This window comes from Falco biarmicus, chromosome 1 (assembly GCF_023638135.1).
Source record: "Falco biarmicus isolate bFalBia1 chromosome 1, bFalBia1.pri, whole genome shotgun sequence".
Classification (NCBI taxonomy): Eukaryota; Metazoa; Chordata; class Aves; order Falconiformes; family Falconidae; genus Falco; species Falco biarmicus.
In genome coordinates, this window is record NC_079288.1 from 8,268,902 (window position 1) to 8,287,032 (window position 18,131).

The 18,131-nt window shown below is 58.0% G+C and overlaps 1 protein-coding gene across 3 annotated transcripts; it reads right to left on the reverse strand.

Moving 5' to 3' along the window:
* Positions 1-218: 218 nt before the first annotated feature.
* Positions 219-17,534, reverse strand: FBF1 (Fas binding factor 1). Of its 3 annotated transcripts, none has more exons than XM_056324708.1 (31): positions 17,424-17,534; positions 16,891-16,971; positions 16,523-16,550; positions 15,777-15,818; positions 15,367-15,457; positions 14,851-14,911; positions 14,277-14,327; positions 12,968-13,112; positions 12,351-12,431; positions 11,477-11,596; positions 10,466-10,619; positions 10,102-10,235; positions 9,557-9,659; positions 9,034-9,426; positions 8,303-8,380; positions 7,912-8,006; positions 7,142-7,200; positions 6,322-6,366; positions 6,096-6,230; positions 5,793-5,893; positions 5,171-5,377; positions 4,538-4,645; positions 4,119-4,258; positions 3,711-3,829; positions 3,459-3,581; positions 2,918-3,103; positions 1,981-2,157; positions 1,676-1,813; positions 1,442-1,574; positions 968-1,086; positions 219-404 (listed from the first exon to the last, which is right to left on the reverse strand). In XM_056324708.1, exons 2-31 carry the CDS (start codon positions 16,891-16,893, stop codon positions 321-323), a joined length of 3,453 nt encoding a protein of 1,150 aa, XP_056180683.1. In that variant the 5' UTR covers positions 16,894-16,971; positions 17,424-17,534; the 3' UTR covers positions 219-320. The 3 variants fall into 3 exon arrangements, with proteins under 3 accessions (XP_056180683.1, XP_056180673.1, XP_056180694.1); XM_056324698.1 differs by having other exon boundaries at positions 9,034-9,429; XM_056324719.1 differs by lacking the exon at positions 1,676-1,813 and having other exon boundaries at positions 9,034-9,429.
* Positions 17,535-18,131: the final 597 nt, after the last annotated feature.

The window sequence follows — 18,131 nt, forward strand, 5'->3', positions numbered from 1 at the left end:
GATGCCACAGCCCAGTGGCAGGCAGCTGCCTGTCCAGGAGCCAGCGGTGTGGCAACCAAACCCACCCCCACGATGGCCACTGCCTCCCAGCAGTGCCTGCCAGGCGGCCAGGGACACTCGCCCTGAGGGATGGAGGCCAGACAAACTGTGGCTTCACAGCCCAGGGATGGATTTCACGCTCTGAACACTCCGAGGTTGCTTTTAAAGAGGACACTTCCTCAGCAGAGAACTGGGATTATTTATTGTTTGTTTTCCTCCACAGCAGCCTCCTGCGTGGACAGGCACAGCTATCCCTTGGGGTGCGTGGGGATGCCACCTCCTCAGCCTGACAGAGATGAAGTGTTGTAGGTTGCTTTCTTCAGGGTGTCCAGGAAGAACTGCTCCTTCTCTAAGAAATCATGGTCCTAAGAGAGGGATAGATGGCACGGATATCAGAGTGCCACAGAAATGGGGTCACAGGCCAGGGTGCTGCTCACGAGTGATGGGAGTATCCCAAACCCTCCTCCATGCAGCGAGCAGCGGGCAGCTACCCATCTGTGGTAGCCCCCGGGGTGTACGGGCTCCCCACAGAGCCCATAACCTCACACTGAGTGAGACCCACAGAGGAAGCCTCAAAGAGCATCCCTGCCTGGGGAAGGACCCAGCAGGGAAGCAGGGGGCTGAGGATGGGGACATCATGAAGCCAGAGCCCAGCAGAGCTGGCTTCTGCCACCCAGGGATGGGGCAATGCCATCAAGCCAAGGATGTTATCAATCAGCCTGAAACAAGCCGTGAGGACGCACCAACCCTTGCTGCTGGTATCACTCTTCTAGGTGCCCACGGCTTCTGCGAGCCCACCCAGCCCAGCAGCTCAGCAACGATCTCACACCCACCCTGTGGCTGTCAGGCTCAACCCAGGCTTCACCCAGCCCTGCTCCCACCCAGCTGGTTTGAAGCCCTTTCCAGCCCTGGTTTCCCACCACCTCACCTGCTGGGCCCTGTGCTTCAGCAGCAACAATGTGGCGTAGAGCTCGGTGGGGCCAGCCCCAGTGTCCCTGCTACCCCCTGGGCTATGCCAAGGGAGCGCGCTGGTGGGAAGTGGAAAACCTGGAACAAGAGCCCAACCGTGTGGTACCGCTGCCGTTAGAGGAACAGCAGACGGACAAGTGTCCCTTTTTTTGCTGCCTGCATGTCCCTGCAGCAGGGTCCTCCCCAACCTCCCACTGCAAACGGCCTTTAATCCACCTGCCTCTCCCTTCCTGCCCCCTCTACCCCCTCCTGGCACTGCCCTGGCTCAGAGGTCTCTGCTGAGCTCCTTCAGAGGATGAGGAGGCCAACTCACATCTGAGTGTGTGATGAGCCCCCAGGAACATCCCAAGCCTCCTGAGAAGTGGAATACAAGTGCAACTGGCCCCCAGCATGTCCCCCCCCCCCTCCCCCAGCAGCGTGCAGGAAGCCTTACACGGTGTGCTGGAGAGGCCTTTCCTAGGGGCACTGAGGCCCTGGTTTGTGTTCAGCAGCATCGCAGAGTTGGTGGGCAGCTCCTCACGTATCTGTTCGAGCTGTCTCCTCTGGCGAGCCATGCTCAGCCGCTCCTGCCCCATCCCCGGGAGAAAGAGAGAGAAACTGTTGGCAAAGGTTCAGGCCCTTGGCACAGCGGCCCCAGGCCAAGAAGGAAAGGCAAGGGAGTATTTGCCTCGTGAAGACGCTGTTCCTGCTGCTTCAGCTGCTCCAGCTGCTGCTCCATGACCTGCAGCCTCCTCTGGTGCTCCGACTCTATCCTGCACGCCTCTTGCAGGGCTTGCTCCCCTTCCTTGTACTTCTGGGATGAGAGCTGCAAGGCAGAGCAGCTGAGGAGGCTGGGGACAGGGACCCTCGCTGCCCTGGGGCAGGGCTCCTTTGTGCACCCCCTGTTCCCCTCCCAGGACAGCGTTGGGATTCACCACTCAGGGAGGGATGCGAAACCCCAGCTGTGAATTGCAGCGCAGGTGCTCCACTTACCTTGGTCGTGCTTTTAATCTCCTCCTCCTGCTGCTGGATGCGCAGTGTGGCCCTGTTCACCTTCTCCTTCTCCAGCCTCAGCTCCTGCCAGGACTTGTCCAGCAGCTCCCTGTCCCTCACCAGCTGCTCCTCCTTGGTTTTCAGCTCATGGCTCCAGATCTTCAGCTCTGCCTGCTCCTGGGATGGGCATGGGGAAAATCAATGCACTACCTGCCCTATCCTGGACACTATCTCATGTCCCCCCAAGTGATGGGAGAGATCTGCCCCTGTTTTCCTTCTTGTGTTTGCCAGTTTGGGGTGCAGAGCAACACCACCAGGTACCCAACCAATGCTCTCATCCACCCACCCTTGGGCAGCAGGGTTGGCAGAGCTGGGATTGTACAGGCGCGCACACACACACACACTCCTTCCCCAGAAAGGACGGAGCCCCTCACCCATGCTACACACTCTAAAACATGCTCAAGGCTTGGCAGTTTGTCAGCAGTGGAAATACCCAGCCTGAATGGTTATTTTCCACCCTGGCAGCCCTCAGAAATGCAGCTCTGCCACAGTCTGTGCCACATATCTCCTCTGGACAGCTCCAGGGGGGAGAACTGGCTCCAAACATGTCCCCATGGCATGGGGAGGTTCTGTTTAACCGACCATGGGGGTTTCCTCTCACCAGACTTACAATGGAGGCGGCTGTGCCTGGTCTGGCTGCCCAAACTCCTCACAGGCAAAGGGGAGAGACAGAGGTGACTGATGCTTCAGTCAACATCTAAAACAGGCTGGTGGAGGCTGCTCCTGGAACAGCCCGATTCTCACCACCGCAGTGGTGTCTCTTAAAACTTGTTTTAAACACCTGAAGGCAGGGCTGAACATCTCCCCGGTGGGCAGGACCCATCCGTGAGCTGCCAGGTGGTGCTGGAGGCCATGGAAAGGGGCTCTACTGTGGTACCTTGGCCAGGCTCATGATGGTGCCCTCTCTCTGTGAGTCCATCTTCAGGGCTTGGTCCATGTTGCGCTCCATCTGCTCCTTCCTCAGCTGCTGCTGGGTGTGAAATTCAGCCCACTCGGCTGCCAGCTTCCGTCGCTCCTCCGAGCACTTCTGCATCACGGACTTCTGCTCTTCCAGCAGAGCACTCTGGGGAGCGTTGCCAGAGAGGGAGAGAAGAAGCACTAAGTCCCATTCGCCACAGGATTTTTCTCCTTTAACCCATCTCTGCCGCGCAACATCTAGGGGCTGGTTCAAGCCCATGGTGCCTGGTGTGAACCCTGCACGCAGAGCTCTGGTCCCATGTTCCTCAAGAACCAGCACGTGCCATGCGCACACACCGCGGCCTCCTGCATCCGTGAGCCAGAGGGCTGGCCTGACTGCGATTCACCCTGTGTGAGGCTGAGGAGGCAGAGAGCTGCAGAAGGATGCTGCAGCCCAGCACCCAGCTCTTGCCTCCACCACACAATGCAGTGCAGCCCTGGAGATGTCTGCCCCACCTCACCTTTGCCCTCTCCAGCTCTGCTCGCTCCATGGACAGCTGCTGGGTCATGACTCGCCGCTGCTCCTCCAGTGAGTGCTGCAGTGATTCCACTTTGGATTGCTCTGCCGTTGCCCTCCATCGCTCCTGCGTTCAGACACAGAGGAGACAGATGCTATTCACAACCTCCAGGCCAGGAACCTCCAGTTGGTGAGACACGTACCCCATACCCAGACAGGAGGGCCGACCCGGGCAGAGGACACAGTGTGGGCTCACCTGCTCCAGCAGCCGAGTCTGCTCACTCAGCCTGGCCTCCATTTTAGCGATCACCTCCTGGAGTCGGCTCCGCTCCTCCTCCATGTCCCTCTGCTGCTGCGATAGCCTGTCCTGGAGCACTTGGGGAGAGGCACGAGCAGCATGAGGCGGGAAGTTCTTCCCTTCTATCCACACCATGTTCACAGAAAAACTGTGTGTGTTTGTGCTCATCACCCTTGGCACATCCCCAGGACACTGCTTTGTAAAAGGAAGACCCCGAGATGTCCAGTGACCAAGGCAGGCAAGGCTTTGCCAGCCTCAGCTCCCAGCCTCTGGCTGACTCAGAGCAACTTCTCCTTGTTTTCTGGGTACCCCCAGCTCCGGTGGAGACCCTGCAGCCGCTGCGGCACAGAGGAACGGCAGACATACCCTTGAGCTGCTCGTCCCGCTGCCGTACCCCCATGGCCAGCTCCTGGGAGGTGGTGTGGTGTGTGGCCTCCACCTTTCGCGAGAGGTCATGCAAGTTGCTGGAGAACTTCTCCATCTGCTCGATGATGCCATTCAGAGACCTGCAGAGAGAAGCGAGGGGAGGGTCACCCCTGTGGGACACACTTCATCTCACCGCAATGGAGAGGGGGATATTTGGTGGCCCAAAGGCTGGGCAGCCCTGCCCTGAACCTCTCTGGGTCACAGCAGAGCAGTAGGAAGATGCAGCTCCTGCTTACGGGGGGCACTGACGGGTATTACACAGCTCAGGGATGGCCCCTGTTGCCATGGTCCAAGCCTGGTTCGTGTAGGACAGGGAATGCTGTGGCCAGGGACCAATGTGGGAACACAACTGTCAGTACCTGGTGTACGATGTGGCGCTGGTCACTGCATCGATCTCCTGGTCTTTCAGCCGCTTCAGCCGCTGCAGCTGCTCTTCGTGGTCTTTGCGCATCTCCTGGACAGACACCCTGCGGGACACGGGGAAGGAGCCTGCCACAGGCTGGCACAAACCAGTGCTCCCCATGATGGGCACTGTGGGAGAGGCTTGGTTGTGGGGCTGAGAATCAGGTGCCAGGAGCTGAGCTGGCATGGGGGTCTGTCCTGGGGCATTCCACCGACAGGCATCCACATTTGGGATGGGCCCAATTTTGGGGTTATGAGCTCCTCTACCAAAAACTGATTTGTCATTGACCCAAACTATGTGGACATCAGTGACTCACTGACCTGAATAAAAGGGATTTGGGGGAAGATAAAACATTGGGTTCAGCGTCTTTCAAAATACAATGCATTCACTCTGAAACCACGTCTCCAGTCAGATCTCCCTGTGTCCACCTACAAAGCAAATCCCCGTTCCAAAAGGCACCAAGCTGCCCACAACCCAGTGCTTCTGGAGTCTGGTTTCTCCTTTCACCATGTCCCCAAACCACTCCCTGGTTCCTTCGCTGAGACTGTGGGTACCAGCCACACGTGTGTGCCACTCGTGCCACTCTCACCTCTGCAGCTCTTGCAGACGCTCCATCTCCAGCTTGTTCTGCTGCTCCAGCGTGGCCAGGCGCTGCTGGTGCTGCGCCAGCAGCTCTGCCCGTGCCCGCTCCGCATCCTGGCTCTGCAGCAGAAGCTGAGACATCAGCTGCTCCTTCTCCAGCCGCAGCCTCTCCTCCCGCTGCCCGTAGGTGTCCTCCACCACCTTCACCTGGTTCCTGCCCCGAGAGGTCACAGCCAGGAAGAAGTGTTGCTTCCACAGCAATACCCAGCACTCCCCCCCCCCAGAGCGCACACAGGGGTTTGGGAGCAGATCAGTGTTGCTGTGTGCATGGCGAAACACGCAGACCTGAGCCCTGAACCCTCCTGCTACTGCCCAGTGTGCTGCCTGGTTGGGGGTGCGCTGGCAATGGGACCAGCCCCTCCTCCTTGTCACCCAGGGGACAGTGGTGGTGAGAGTGGACTCCCATGTTGGCTCACCTGTGGGGCTGCTCTCTGCCCCCACCATGTCCACATCGACATGGCTCTGCGCCCACCTGCCCCAGGGGCGGATTTGGGAAGCATCCCAGCACTCCCACCCCAGGAGAGACAGAGCTGTAGGCAAGGAGGGAAGCACAGGTGAGAGGCTGGTACCTGTGGGTGCTCTCAAGGAGATTCAGTTCCTCCTGGTGCCGCTGCTGGAGATTTTCCAGCAACAGTTTGCGCTGTGTCCGCTCCAGCTCCAGCATTCGGACCTGCCAGGCACCCGGAGAGAAAGTCCTTCTGCTGCCCTGGGGACAGAACTCCCACAGCAGCACTTGGTGGCCATAGGCATCTCTGGACAGGGAGGTTTCACCTCTCTCCCCTGTCACCCTGATGCTATTGGGACAGGATATGGCTCCTTCTCCTCCCTCTGGGTCACCCGTGGTCCCCCATTCAGCAGGCAATGGGGCTCACCTGGCTCTCCAGCTCTGCCACACGGGCCTGGGCGCTCAGCAGTGCTGCCTGGCAGCCTGATGCATCCTCATGGAGCTGGGCTGCGGGAGCCCCCTGCCTCGTCTCATGCTGCAAGCCCGGGGCCGAGAACTCTGCCTACAAGGATGGAGAGAGAAGATTGAGGCCCTTCAGGATCAGTGGCTTTGTGGTGCGGCCATCAGCCTCCAAAAGAAGGCACCTGCCTTACCTGCAGCTGCGGGGGAGCCTGGACATGTGCCCTGGGTGCAGGAACCTGCGGAGACACAGGGATGCTCTCAGGGAGGTAAAGCCCTGGGGAGAACATTTCCTCCTAGCCTGGAAATGGCGATCCATCTCCAGCCTACTGCAGTACCACCCACACCCCCTCCCCAGCCCAATCCCAGTGCTGGCGTGGGTCCCTTCTCCCCAGGTGACACTCGGCAGCCCCCACCCCAGACACAAGCATGCTGCGCTCTTCCTTCTCTGGGGGCAGAATCAAGGCTGAGACCACAAGCCCTCTGGGAGACAACATGTGTCCCACCACCAGGGCAGGGCGAGGAGGCCCAGCTGGATGAGGAGAGGCTTCAAAGACCAAGCAAGAGCTGCCTTCTCTGTGAAAGGCTTCAATTCTCCTTCAGTTGTCTAGAAATAATCTCAGAGCATCTTCAACACTATACTGGGGAAAATCAACTGAAGAAAAAGTCCTTTATCACCTGGAGCCTCTGTTGTCTAGTTAATATAATATATATATATATGCCTGGGGAACTGTGTAAATGCTGCTCAGGCCATGCAGGGCTATAAACACACATGATTTACAAAGCATCCATAGCACCCGTGCTTTGGCCTGATAAACGCAACTTGTGGCACCTCGGGGAGCTCCAAACTCTTTGCCTCCATGAACACGGCTTCCCAGAGATGCAAAGTGGGGCACATCCTTCCTCAGGCCGAGGGAGCACGGACCGAGTGGGATGGCGGCGAGTCGGCAGCGGAGGGCTCGCGATCGCTGCCCTGATCCTGCACCACTCGGGGCACGGACCCAGCACACCTACCTGAGTGAGCAGGGCAGGGCCTGGCGCCTCCTGCTTTCCTGGGAATGAGCCTGTAGAGGCTGAAAATTGGACAAGTCCATGATTTGAATATAGCAATGGGAACCATTCCCTCCCAGCAGGATGAGGGCCTGGGTCTCCTGGGCACAGCGATGAGGGTCGCGCTCCGCTCTGGGAGCTGGCAATGGGGGCAGAGGGTCAGACAGGCTTGTCCGTGTCTGCATCCCCACTCCACACACAACGGTGGGACTCTGCTCTGCAGAGTAAATCAGGGGACAAAGCACAGCTCCTCCTCCATCTCCTTCACCTAGGGAGGAGACTGGGTCCCCTAAGCCACTTTCAGCGGCCTCTGAACCGGTGCACAGCCACAGCCCAGAGCAGAAGGGGGTCTTTCCAGCACATAGCACTGGTGGGACAAGTGTGGGGGCAGCAAAGGGAAGACAGATGGGGCAGCGTGAACTTATGCACACCCATTGCTCAGGCAAAGCGAGTCCCTCACAGCCTTCTGAAACCCCAAAGGCAGCACTGCGGAGCTCAGTGTGCCCCAGCACACCAGCTGAAATGGGGATGGTGGGATCCTGCAGCTCAGCAACCTGCTCCGACAATGGCTGGTCAAAGCCTGGGCAGCATTCATGTGGCCAAGGGAAGTGCTGTGGTTCCTGCCTTTTTTGGGGGGTTGGTTTTGGTTTTTTTTCAGGGCAGGGAGGCCCTTCTCCGCATACCAAACTGTACAAATCTCTGCTGCCCAAACGGTACAACCACAGGAAACGCACCCAAGGCACCGGCATTTCTGGAGGGATGCCCCTTCGCAGGATCCGATGGTTGAACTGAGGCTTGTTTCGCGGTGCTGAGCCAGGGGACCGGCTGCCTGTGTGGGCACAGAGACACAAGTGACGCACAGCAGTGTCACAGCGCAGGGAGAGGCACGCAGACATTATCCCGCTTGGCATTTTTGTAAGTTTAAAGCTTGGCTGTCGCACTGTGATCGAACAGGCAAGAGCCCGACGATCCTTCAGCGCTGCCTTCCTTCCCGGTTACACAGGTCCCAGACCAAAGTGGTCACGGCTGGCTACCAGCCCTCCCCGTTCCCCCACCTACACATGCAGCCGCTTCCCACAGGAATTCTCCCTTGTGGAGGTGTCTGAAAGGTGAAGGAGGCCTCACCTGGAGCCATCTGCACTCGCTGCCTGGTCCTGCAGGACAGCTGCCTGCTGCGGTGCTCCTGCGGGGCTGGCTGGCTGGCTGCAAGCAAAAAACATCCCATGGGGGAGAGCCCAGGAGGCAAGGAAAGACAAGATCCTTTCCCTCAACACCAGTTCCTGCCTTGCAGGTGAAAACCTATCCCACTCAGCTGCGGCAGGATTCAACCTGTTGGCTTCAGAGGGAGCAAAGACACCTCAGAACCTCCATCTCTGGAGGAACACCAGTTCCTCCTTGCTGCATCCACCCCCTTCCCCTGGGCAACATGCCCCTGCCCACGACACACACGGCTGCTTCTCTGCAATTCACTTCTGAGTCCCATCCCAATGGCACAAGCCTGAACCCGTCTGTGCCAACTCAGCTGGAGGAGGTGGTTTTCCTGGAACTAGGAGGAATGAAGGGGAAAGAAGGCAGGAATGAGGAGCATGCGTGGAGCTCGTGGGGGTATGCTGATCCAGGACAATCCCACAGGACCTGGGGCAGCACGTGCAATCTCAGCCATGACTAGAAGGAGAGCCCAGAGGTGCGATGGCCCTGCAGGCTGCACCAGTGGGAGAAACCTCTGCGTTATTAACCCAACCCGAGGGAAGAGAGCGCTTAAAATGGATTTCTTAAATCCAAGCAGAGGATTTCTGAGACGTCCTGTTGGAGCAGCTGCATGATGGGAGCCCTGTGGCCACCAACTGTGCTTTTACCTGACAGGAGAGTGGGGATCCAGCCCTCCTTCTGGGGACTCCAAGGGCTTGGCACTTTGCTCCTGAGCCTTCGCCTGTGCTTGGGCTTTCTTGCGAGACAAGGCAGCACTCAGCCAGTTGTCTTCCTCCAGCGGGTCAGGTTTAGCCAGCACTGCCTCTGCAGCCGGGAGCTGGCTGGTGGGGCCGGGCTGCTGGGCTGTGCCGGGGCTGGGGTAGCTCACTGCAGGACTGGCTTTTGCTGCAGATGTTGGCTTCAAATCCATAAAATCCTCATCTTTCAAGCCCAGCCAGTCACCTCTAGTCCGGCTGCTCCGCACAGGGCTGTGGCTGGCTGAAGGAGGAGATTTGGAGCGGGGTTCTGGTTTTGGTTCGCTGCTGTTCTCGGCTGGAAACCTGCTGCAAGGGGAAGCAGTCACATACGTGCCTGTGAGAGGACCCCGGGGACCCTGCCCGGGGACCCTGCCCGCTCTGCCGCGGGGCCAGCGTGGCTGCTGGCTGGAGCTCCACACACAGAGCACAATACCCCACAGGCTGCCTCCTCGCCAGCTGGCCCTTGGGCATGGAGGCCACCGTCGGCTGGTACGCTCCAAAGACAAAATCCTCCTTGTCCCAGCCGTCTTCCTTCTCTGTTCAGACAAGCAGCTTTGAGTCAGCGCCTAGAGGAGCGGCTGTTTGCAAAGACACCAGCCCTCCTCCTCCTCCCCTGCAATTCCCACTGCGATTGCTGCCTCTGGGAAGACACAGCTGGAAACATCTTCCCTGGAAACCTGCGAGCAATGTGTCTCCTCCACGTGGCTGGGAAAAGTTGCTTTGCTGAGAATCAGTCCATGTCCAAAGGCAAGTGAGTTACAGCTGCTGTGCAAATGCCCCCAGGCTGCCTCGAAGGCAGGGTGCAACACCTTTGCATCAGTCACCTTTGCCCCAGAGCTGACTGGGAGCCCATTAGCCACCCTGCTGACCACTACAGAAAGGGTATTTCCCCTTCAAGGACATTAGAAATCAATCTCGCCCTCCCAAGCCAACGCCATCACCTCTGCAGACCTTCCCAGCATCCCTGGCCACGCTCACCTGGCTGCTTTTGGTACTTCTTATCCAGTTTGAACTCTCTGCGCTCTCCTGTGCCTGGCTGTTCCAGGATTTTGGCCACGGAATTTCGTCCCAGCAACTCATCCAGCTTGGAGCGGGCTGGCCGGAGCACCTCTCTGTTGGTGACACAGTGGCAGATAGGTTTCCCTGGGAGGCAGGGCTGTTTCTTGTCACACAGCCTTGCCAGGGTGCTCTGGCTCTTTTCTGTGAAACGAGGCTGCTCTTGCCCCTTTCTGGGACCCACAGGCAGAAGCTCCAGCATCCCCGTCCCCCCCAGCATGCTGGCACCATCCCAACGCACAAGCCATCCCCTGCTTTACCCTCACTGCCTCTTCATTGCCCTTACTTTTCTGCCTTCTTTCCCTGCTTCTCAGCTCCTTTTGAGCCACTGCCAAGTCCCAGCGCATGCATCAGGTCATCATCGGTATCTTCAAAAGTGAGCTCAGCCCTCCTCTGGACTGCGGCCACAGTGTGCAGGGGCGTCTGGGGTGGAGGTGGCTCTGTGGATGGGATCACACATGGTAAAGGTTTGATCAGGGCTTTTTTTTTTTTTTTTTAAACAGGAGATCAAAGCATCCCTGCCTGCTCTTATCTCTCAGGACCATTTAAAAAAGTAATTTTTAAGATCAGCGAACAGATCTCACAGCAAGTAACACAGCGGCAATGCACTACTGCCTGGTCTGCAGCCATGCATCCACTGATGGGACACTGCTGGGTGCCACTGACACTGGGGTTTCCAGCTCTGGATAACGCCAGGAGCTTCTTTACCTTTGAAAGTTTCCAGTCAGATAATTCCTGTCCCCTTTTGCCTAAAGTCCCTCTCTACCAACACACCTTAGTCCTTGCCCTAACCCACCAGCTGCTACTTGCATCCAGAGTAGATTTATCAGGGTGAAAGGTGATTTTAGGGGACCCTCAGACCCATTAGCATCCCTGCTGCAGGAATAAGAGGGACAAGTGCCTGTAACACAGCCACAGCTGGATCCCACCCAGAGGTGCCCCAGTTGTGGTGTGGCACGGACCGGTGCTGCTCTCAGACACCCAAATCCTGACCCAGAAAATTTGTTCTCAGTTGGCAATGCGTGCAGAACGGGCTGGATGAGGTCAAAGGTAAGATCAGAGCCTCCATTCCTGGAAAGGAAAGCTCAGCTCCGTAATCTGGCGCACTGCAAGTATCAAGCACTTGGTGAGCTGTGGCACAATTAACCCTGTTACCAAGCTGCTCTATAAATTACGTTACTGGTTAATAAGAGGTAGGACTAGGTGGCTTTCAATGTAATCATTTTGGATCTCACACAGACTAATCCATGCTGCTGATTTATGTAATACAAAGGATGCACTGAGCAACCCCACTTACCTTTCTCTTTGCTCTGTTCTGGTTTTTCCTCAGAGCTGTTTTTAGCGCCTGTTGGAGCTGGTTTCTTGGGAGCATCCTGCTCCTCATCAGATAAAAGTCCTGCCAAAGGATCATCTAAATCTGGGAATTACCCAGCAGGTACAGGAAGAGAGAATAACAAAACAAACAAACAAACGCAACGTTATTTAGAAGAAGAGTTCTGCACTACGCCAGCCACTGTTCCCCGCAACGTGCACATGGGGACAGCAGAGTGTATCTGCCCAAAGCCATGAGCGTGGGTCCTGCAGGGACCTGGGATACCCTTGAGTCTCCCTGAACTTCAAACACTCAAAGACTTAGATTTCCGTTCAGTTTTTCCACATTTTCATCCTCCCAGAAGAAAATAACTCAAAAATTTGGGTGCTTTAATGCCTGAACACAGCTTAGGCAAAGAAAAAGGGGAGAAAGGCCACCTAAATCACCTAAAGCCCATTAGCGATTTTAACAGATCCTGATCTTTGTTAAAGCACAGGCTTTGAGAACCAGATTTCAGCTGTGCCAGGAAACCACTCCCCTGTTCAGAAGCTGGACAGAATCCCCCCTGACACAGGGGCTCCCAAGTGTTACAATCATTAAAAACCAAAGCACATATAAAAATGCAAATGCCCCCAGGAATCACCCCCCAGCCCTGTCCTGGGGAGGGCCTCAAATGCAGAGGTTTTTTTCCCTTTGGTCACCTCTGAAGGATTACATTTGCACTAGCATCATAGGGGTGAAGGACTCCGTATCTTATTAACCAGTCAAGCCTCCAGCTAACAGACGAGGCAAGCTACAGGCAAAGAGCACGGGCAGAGCCCCCAGTGCCCCCCCGCAGCCGCGTGAAGTGAGATCCCACCTTCAAAGTTAAGTTTCTTGTTGTGTCGGGGAGCAGCAGGGGACGAGAGCGCCTTCTTTTCCATCGCAGGCACTTTCTCTCCTAGAAAGAGAGGCCACGGCTCTCAGAGACAAGGTACTGCAGAAATGCCCCTGTCCCACCCTAGCTAAGGGTCGCTTTTTGGGTGGCAGCCCCCTAAAAGCACCCGCTGTGATGGACAGACCCCCCCACAGCCCTGCCAGGTGCACATCTCTCCGGAGGGGTCTCCTTGCAAGCAGAGGAGAAAAGGGCCAGGGGAAGACCAGGGCACTTTAGGGACTGGCAGATCTGAAATGTAGCTCCTCTGGCTCTCCTTGCCCCCAGAGCAGGGGGCTCCCCACCAGAAACACTTTGCACCGCCCCAGGGAACAGCCGAGTGGTGTTTGGTGGGAGGTGGCAGCGGCTGCTGGTGTGAGTGACGTCCAGGGATCTCCTAAGGGATAACACATGGCCAGAATAACACTCCCGCAAAAAGCAACCAGGAAAAGCATTTTAGGGAACAAATCCACTTTTTGCTCCGTATCCCAGATAAGGACAGGAAAATATCCCTGCTCGTTTACAATCAGGGTTTGAAAAGAATAGCAGAATCTCCTTTTTACCTTCCTCAGGAGCTACCAGCTTCCCTGTGTTTTTTACTCCTCCTCCCAAGGAGTCACATTTCCCAGGACCTTTCACAGTTGTCTTCCCTGGCCCAGAACTGGGTTTCGGGATTCCCAGGAGATCAGCTTCCATGTCATCCATATCCTGGAAAGCAAGAGGACAAGGATGGGGAGCAGGGTGAGAGCTGCTTCTCCCTTCGGAGGCTGGTGCTGGAGGCCATGGCAGCGCGCTGGGGTGGAGATGGAGGGGATGGATGGAGGTGGAGGGGATGCATGGAGGTGGAGGGGATGCATGGAGGTGGAGGGGATGCATGGAGGTGGAGGGGATGCATGGAGGTGGAGGGGATGCATGGAGGTGGAGGGGATGCATGGAGGTGGAGGGGATGCATGGAGGTGGAGGGGATGCATGGAGGTGGAGGGGATGCATGGAGGTGGAGGGGATGCATGGAGGTGGAGGGGATGCATGGAGGTGGAGGGGATGCATGGAGGTGGAGGGGATGCATGGAGGTGGAGGGGATGCATGGAGGTGGAGGGGATGCATGGAGGTGGAGGGGATGCATGGAGGTGGAGGGGATGCATGGAGGTGGAGGGGATGCATGGAGGTGGAGGGGATGCATGGAGGTGGAGGGGATGCATGGAGGTGGAGGGGATGCATGGAGGTGGAGGGGATGCATGGAGGTGGAGGGGATGCATGGAGGTGGAGGGGATGCATGGAGGTGGAGGGGATGCATGGAGGTGGAGGGGATGCATGGAGGTGGAGGGGATGCATGGAGGTGGAGGGGATGCATGGAGGTGGAGGGGATGCATGGAGGTGGAGGGGATGCATGGAGGTGGAGGGGATGCATGGAGGTGGAGGGGATGCATGGAGGTGGAGGGGATGCATGGAGGTGGAGGGGATGCATGGAGGTGGAGGGGATGCATGGAGGTGGAGGGGATGCATGGAGGTGGAGGGGATGCATGGAGGTGGAGGGGATGCATGGAGGTGGAGGGGATGCATGGAGGTGGAGGGGATGCATGGAGGTGGAGGGGATGCATGGAGGTGGAGGGGATGCATGGAGGTGGAGGGGATGCATGGAGGTGGAGGGGATGCATGGAGGTGGAGGGGATGCATGGAGGTGGAGGGGATGCATGGAGGTGGAGGGGATGCATGGAGGTGGAGGGGATGCATGGAGGTGGAGGGGATGCATGGAGGTGGAGGGGATGCATGGAGGTGGAGGGGATGCATGGAGGTGGAGGGGATGCATGGAGGTGGAGGGGATGCATGGAGATGGAGGGGATGCATGGAGATGGAGGGGATTTAAGGACTTGCCTTCAGGGTCTGCAGCACAGCTTGCGGGTCTGTGTCGGAGACACTGGATCCCTGCATGCCAGGGAGGGGAGACATCAGAGGGGAAGAGATTTTTGGAAACTCCTCACCCCTTACCCCATATCCCTTGATATCCATTTTATGAGATGGAAGAATACATGCCCAGCTCCTCCTGGTGACCTCCTCTCTGGAAACCCCCTGTGCCCCAATTCCTTTGCTGAGATCCTGCTGCCTCTAGGAGAAGCATCAGGAAAACCCAAGGCCATTGCTCTGGGTGAAGGTCCTTCCTACAACACTTTACCCAAAGTGCACCCAGGAAGGCTGGGCTGCAGCAGCACGTGCCCCCCAGCTTTGCTCCATCTCACCCAAGGCACCAGGAAGCCCTTCTTCCACCACCACCCCCGCCCTGTCCCCACCCCACTGGGATGCTGGAGAGGGGTTACCTCTTCAGCCAGACATCACAGCTCATCGCTGACACCCCACTGCTGACCTGGCCGGGGTGATACCGCCGCAACCTTGGCCCGGCTCAGCCCCAGCCCTCGGGACTCCCAGGCTCTTTCCTGAACCTTGGACTCACCTCTGCAGAATTTATGTCCTTCGCAGGGAGTCTGTCGAAGAAATCATCTTCTAAAATGGACCTATGACACAAGCCCGGGGGTTAGCAGCACCACACGTGAGCTCGGCCAGTGTGTCCAGGGACAGCCAAGCCAGGCCAGGCAGCGGGAGGCAGAGGAGACCACACGGGGCTGCCACACCAGCCGCATCGTACAACGCAGAAAATGAGGCTAAAATAGCACTGGGATAAAGGACAGCAGTGCTGGGACTGCTCTATTTAAGCAACTGTTACAAAGCAGATTTACAGAAGATGTACAAGGCTGGGGGACACCCAACTCTTGCTGGAAAGCTTCGGGCTCTGGGCTCCCAGTTCCCAAAGGCATCGCAGAAGATAACTCGCCTTCCCAGGCAATCACTGCTGGGGCAGGGAGGGAGGTGGAAAAGCCAAGGATGGGGCAGATCAGAAGGATTTGGGGAGGACAAAGAGATCTTCAAGTGAGATCTCTCACAGGAGAGGCTGTGTCTGAAAGGCACTCACTTCTTTCTGGCCTGCAAGCCAGTGTCCTGGGCTCTCCTACTGCTGCCCACAGCTGGCTGGGAAGCTTCGGCAGATTTAAGAGAGGTTTCATCTGGAAACAAGACGGGGAGAGATGAGGATGATGGACACGGGCATATTCCTGACCTAGGCACTCCAAAGGGGGATCTGCTGTCTACCCCGGGGCCACAGAGGCTTTTAATCAGAGGTGAACTTCACTTTGCCTCCCCAAAAGCTGATGTCCAGACTATTCAATGGCCTCTGACTCCGAGAAGCCCTGCTCCCTGCTCCATCCCCTCCTCACAGCTGGAGCCCCCTTGCAAATGGCTGTTGCACCAGCACCTCCTGCTCCCAGGAGGGGAGTAAGAATAGAAGGACGCTGCCCTTTCAGCTGAGAAGAAGGTTCGTTTTACCATCATAGCCCAGGAGGTCACCAAGCACATCATCAATGGAGCCTGAAATGAGACAAATTAAGCTGTAGAGGCAGGTGAGCTCACCAAGCAGGCATAGGAAAGCTCCCAGTTTCAGTATGGCTTGCTCTTTGGAAATCTGCTAGAATAAAGTTTTGGTCTTAAGCATCATCAGCATAAGGCCTTCCTTGTCAGTCTAGAGAGAACTGCCAGGACCTGATCAGTATTTTGTGGATAAAAAATTTAGCTTCACTTTGCCAGAAATGGGGTATCTTTATCAAATGAACCAGCTGCTTTGTATTCAGTTAGTCACTGGCCACAAGCAGCACTTAACCTGTGAGCTCTCACCCCGCAGGATCTCGAGTCCCTGGGCAACCCCAAAAGCACTGCTTCAGTAGCAGGGGCTGCAAGAGGCCTCCAAACAGTATCCCTCCAAACAGGGATAAGGTGATGGGAAGAACTGAAACAAATGCTTAAATTCTCCCCTGAATTTGGGAAAGCCCACAAGAAAAGAATGTGGGACCTCAATAAACAAATCCGCTTGATGTGAGAGGCAGGTGAAAATCTCTGGTTCAGGAACGACATGATGATGCACTCAACCATCTGCAACTTTCAGACAAGGATCATGAAACGCTTCAGTAGCCAGGACTGCCACCTGAGAGTGTCCCCCCGCCCTCTGCCCCAGGCATTCCCAGCAGATCAAAGCACCTACGGACAGCAAAAGGAAAGCCTGCAGCATATGTACGTACCTCTTAAACTTTTCTTGGGTTTTGTAGCCTAGAGAGAAAGAAAAATTCCCTCATTAGAAAATGAGGCAAGTCTGTCCTGGACTTTCTCAAAACACACTAAAGCCAGAGGCAGGTTTCTCCAGAGCATCCCATAAACAGCAGCGAGGCCCTCCTCCTGCCCGTGCTGTTTGGGAAATGACAAGTGAAATGCAGAACTACAAAGATATTTCCAACTTCAGAGACACGGGTGAGCACAGCCCCTCCTGACTGCCAGCTGGGCAGGACCCTCCAGCCCTTGGGATCACTTCTGCCTCCAGGCAGAGCTGCCAGAGCATCAGATCCGGATTTCCCAGCCCTGCCTCAGCCCCGTACCACAGGGCCACACTCACCATCAGCGTCCGTTTACGGATTCTTCTTCCACCTTGCAGGGGGACCCGGCACCACTGGTCACATCCACACCAACCTCCTGCCTGAAGGGAGAGGAGGGTTCCCCGATGTGCCACCACGGCCGGAGGCACCTCTCCCACAGAGATGTCCCTCTCCGGCTCGGGGGGCTGCAGCCTGCCAGGCTGGCTCCGCGCCGCCCCCACCCCCCGAGCCCCTCTCAACAAGGCTCCATTTGAGTCTGAAAAACACCCCCCCCGCTCCCCAAACCGGCTTCGTGCTCCTGCAGCCCGGCGGGGACATCCCCCCCCCCCCCAGGGAACCACGGAGGGAGAAGGTTCCGGCCGCCCCCGACCCCAGCACAGCCCGGGGGGGTCCCGCTTAGCCCAGAGCCTGCGGAGCAGCCAGGGGCAGAGGGAGGGAAACCCCCCCACCCCCCCCACCCTTGGGTCCGGGGCACCCGCGGGGACCTGGGACAAGCAAAGCGCTGCTGGAGGCGAGGGGTGCGCGGTCCGGAGGCGCGGAGCCCCCCACCTACCGCTCAACCGCCCCCCGGCGCCGCCTCTGCGCATCCCGTTGCCATGGCGCCCGCTGCCCCCTGACCCCGGCGCCCCGCGCCAGCGCCCGCCAGACCCCGAGCCCGCAGCCCCCCAGGGCCGAGCCCGCAGCCCCCCGAACCCGCAGCCCCCGAGCCCGCACCCCCCCAGCCCCCCGAGCCCGCACCCGCAGCACGCCTCGCACCCGCCCCGGGAAGGCCGCGGCTCACCCGGCGCGGCGCGGCACGGCACGGCCCGGCCCCTCCCCCCCGCGGGACGATGGGATGTGTAGTCCCCGCCGGGCCCCCGGAGCTGGGGGTGCCCCAGGCGCTGCACCCCCCGCAGGAGGGGCTGAGAGGGGCTGCGGTGCCCCCGGCCACCCCCAGGACGTGCCCTGGCACAAATCGGGGCTTTAACGCCCTGGCCTGGTGTTTAATTGTTGTTAATTGGCGCCAATAAGGAGCAACGCCAGCCCTCCTTTCGAGACCCCCGGGCCAGCCCTCCTTTCGAGACCCCCGGGCACCAGCGGGAGCACAAGGAGCCAGCCCCAGGCCAGGCACCGGGGGATTACAGCCCCCAGCCCCGCCATGGGGCACCCAGCGCCCAGCCCCCTGTGGAGCACAGCAGGCTGGGTGCAGGAGACCCCGGCAGCCCCCCCCGGCAGCCCCCCCGTGACACCCTGCCAGCCACACGGCCGATTGGAGCTCTTC

Excerpts from the sequence above, each read along its gene's own strand:
- FBF1 (XM_056324698.1), bottom strand. Across the intron at positions 15,819-16,522 it reads ACCCAAGAAAAGTTTAAGAG|GCTCCATTGATGATGTGCTT; the intron begins GTACGTACATAT and ends GTCTCATTTCAG. Across the intron at positions 7,201-7,911 it reads CAGAAATGCCGGTGCCTTGG|CCTCTACAGGCTCATTCCCA; the intron begins GTGCGTTTCCTG and ends TCCAATTTTCAG.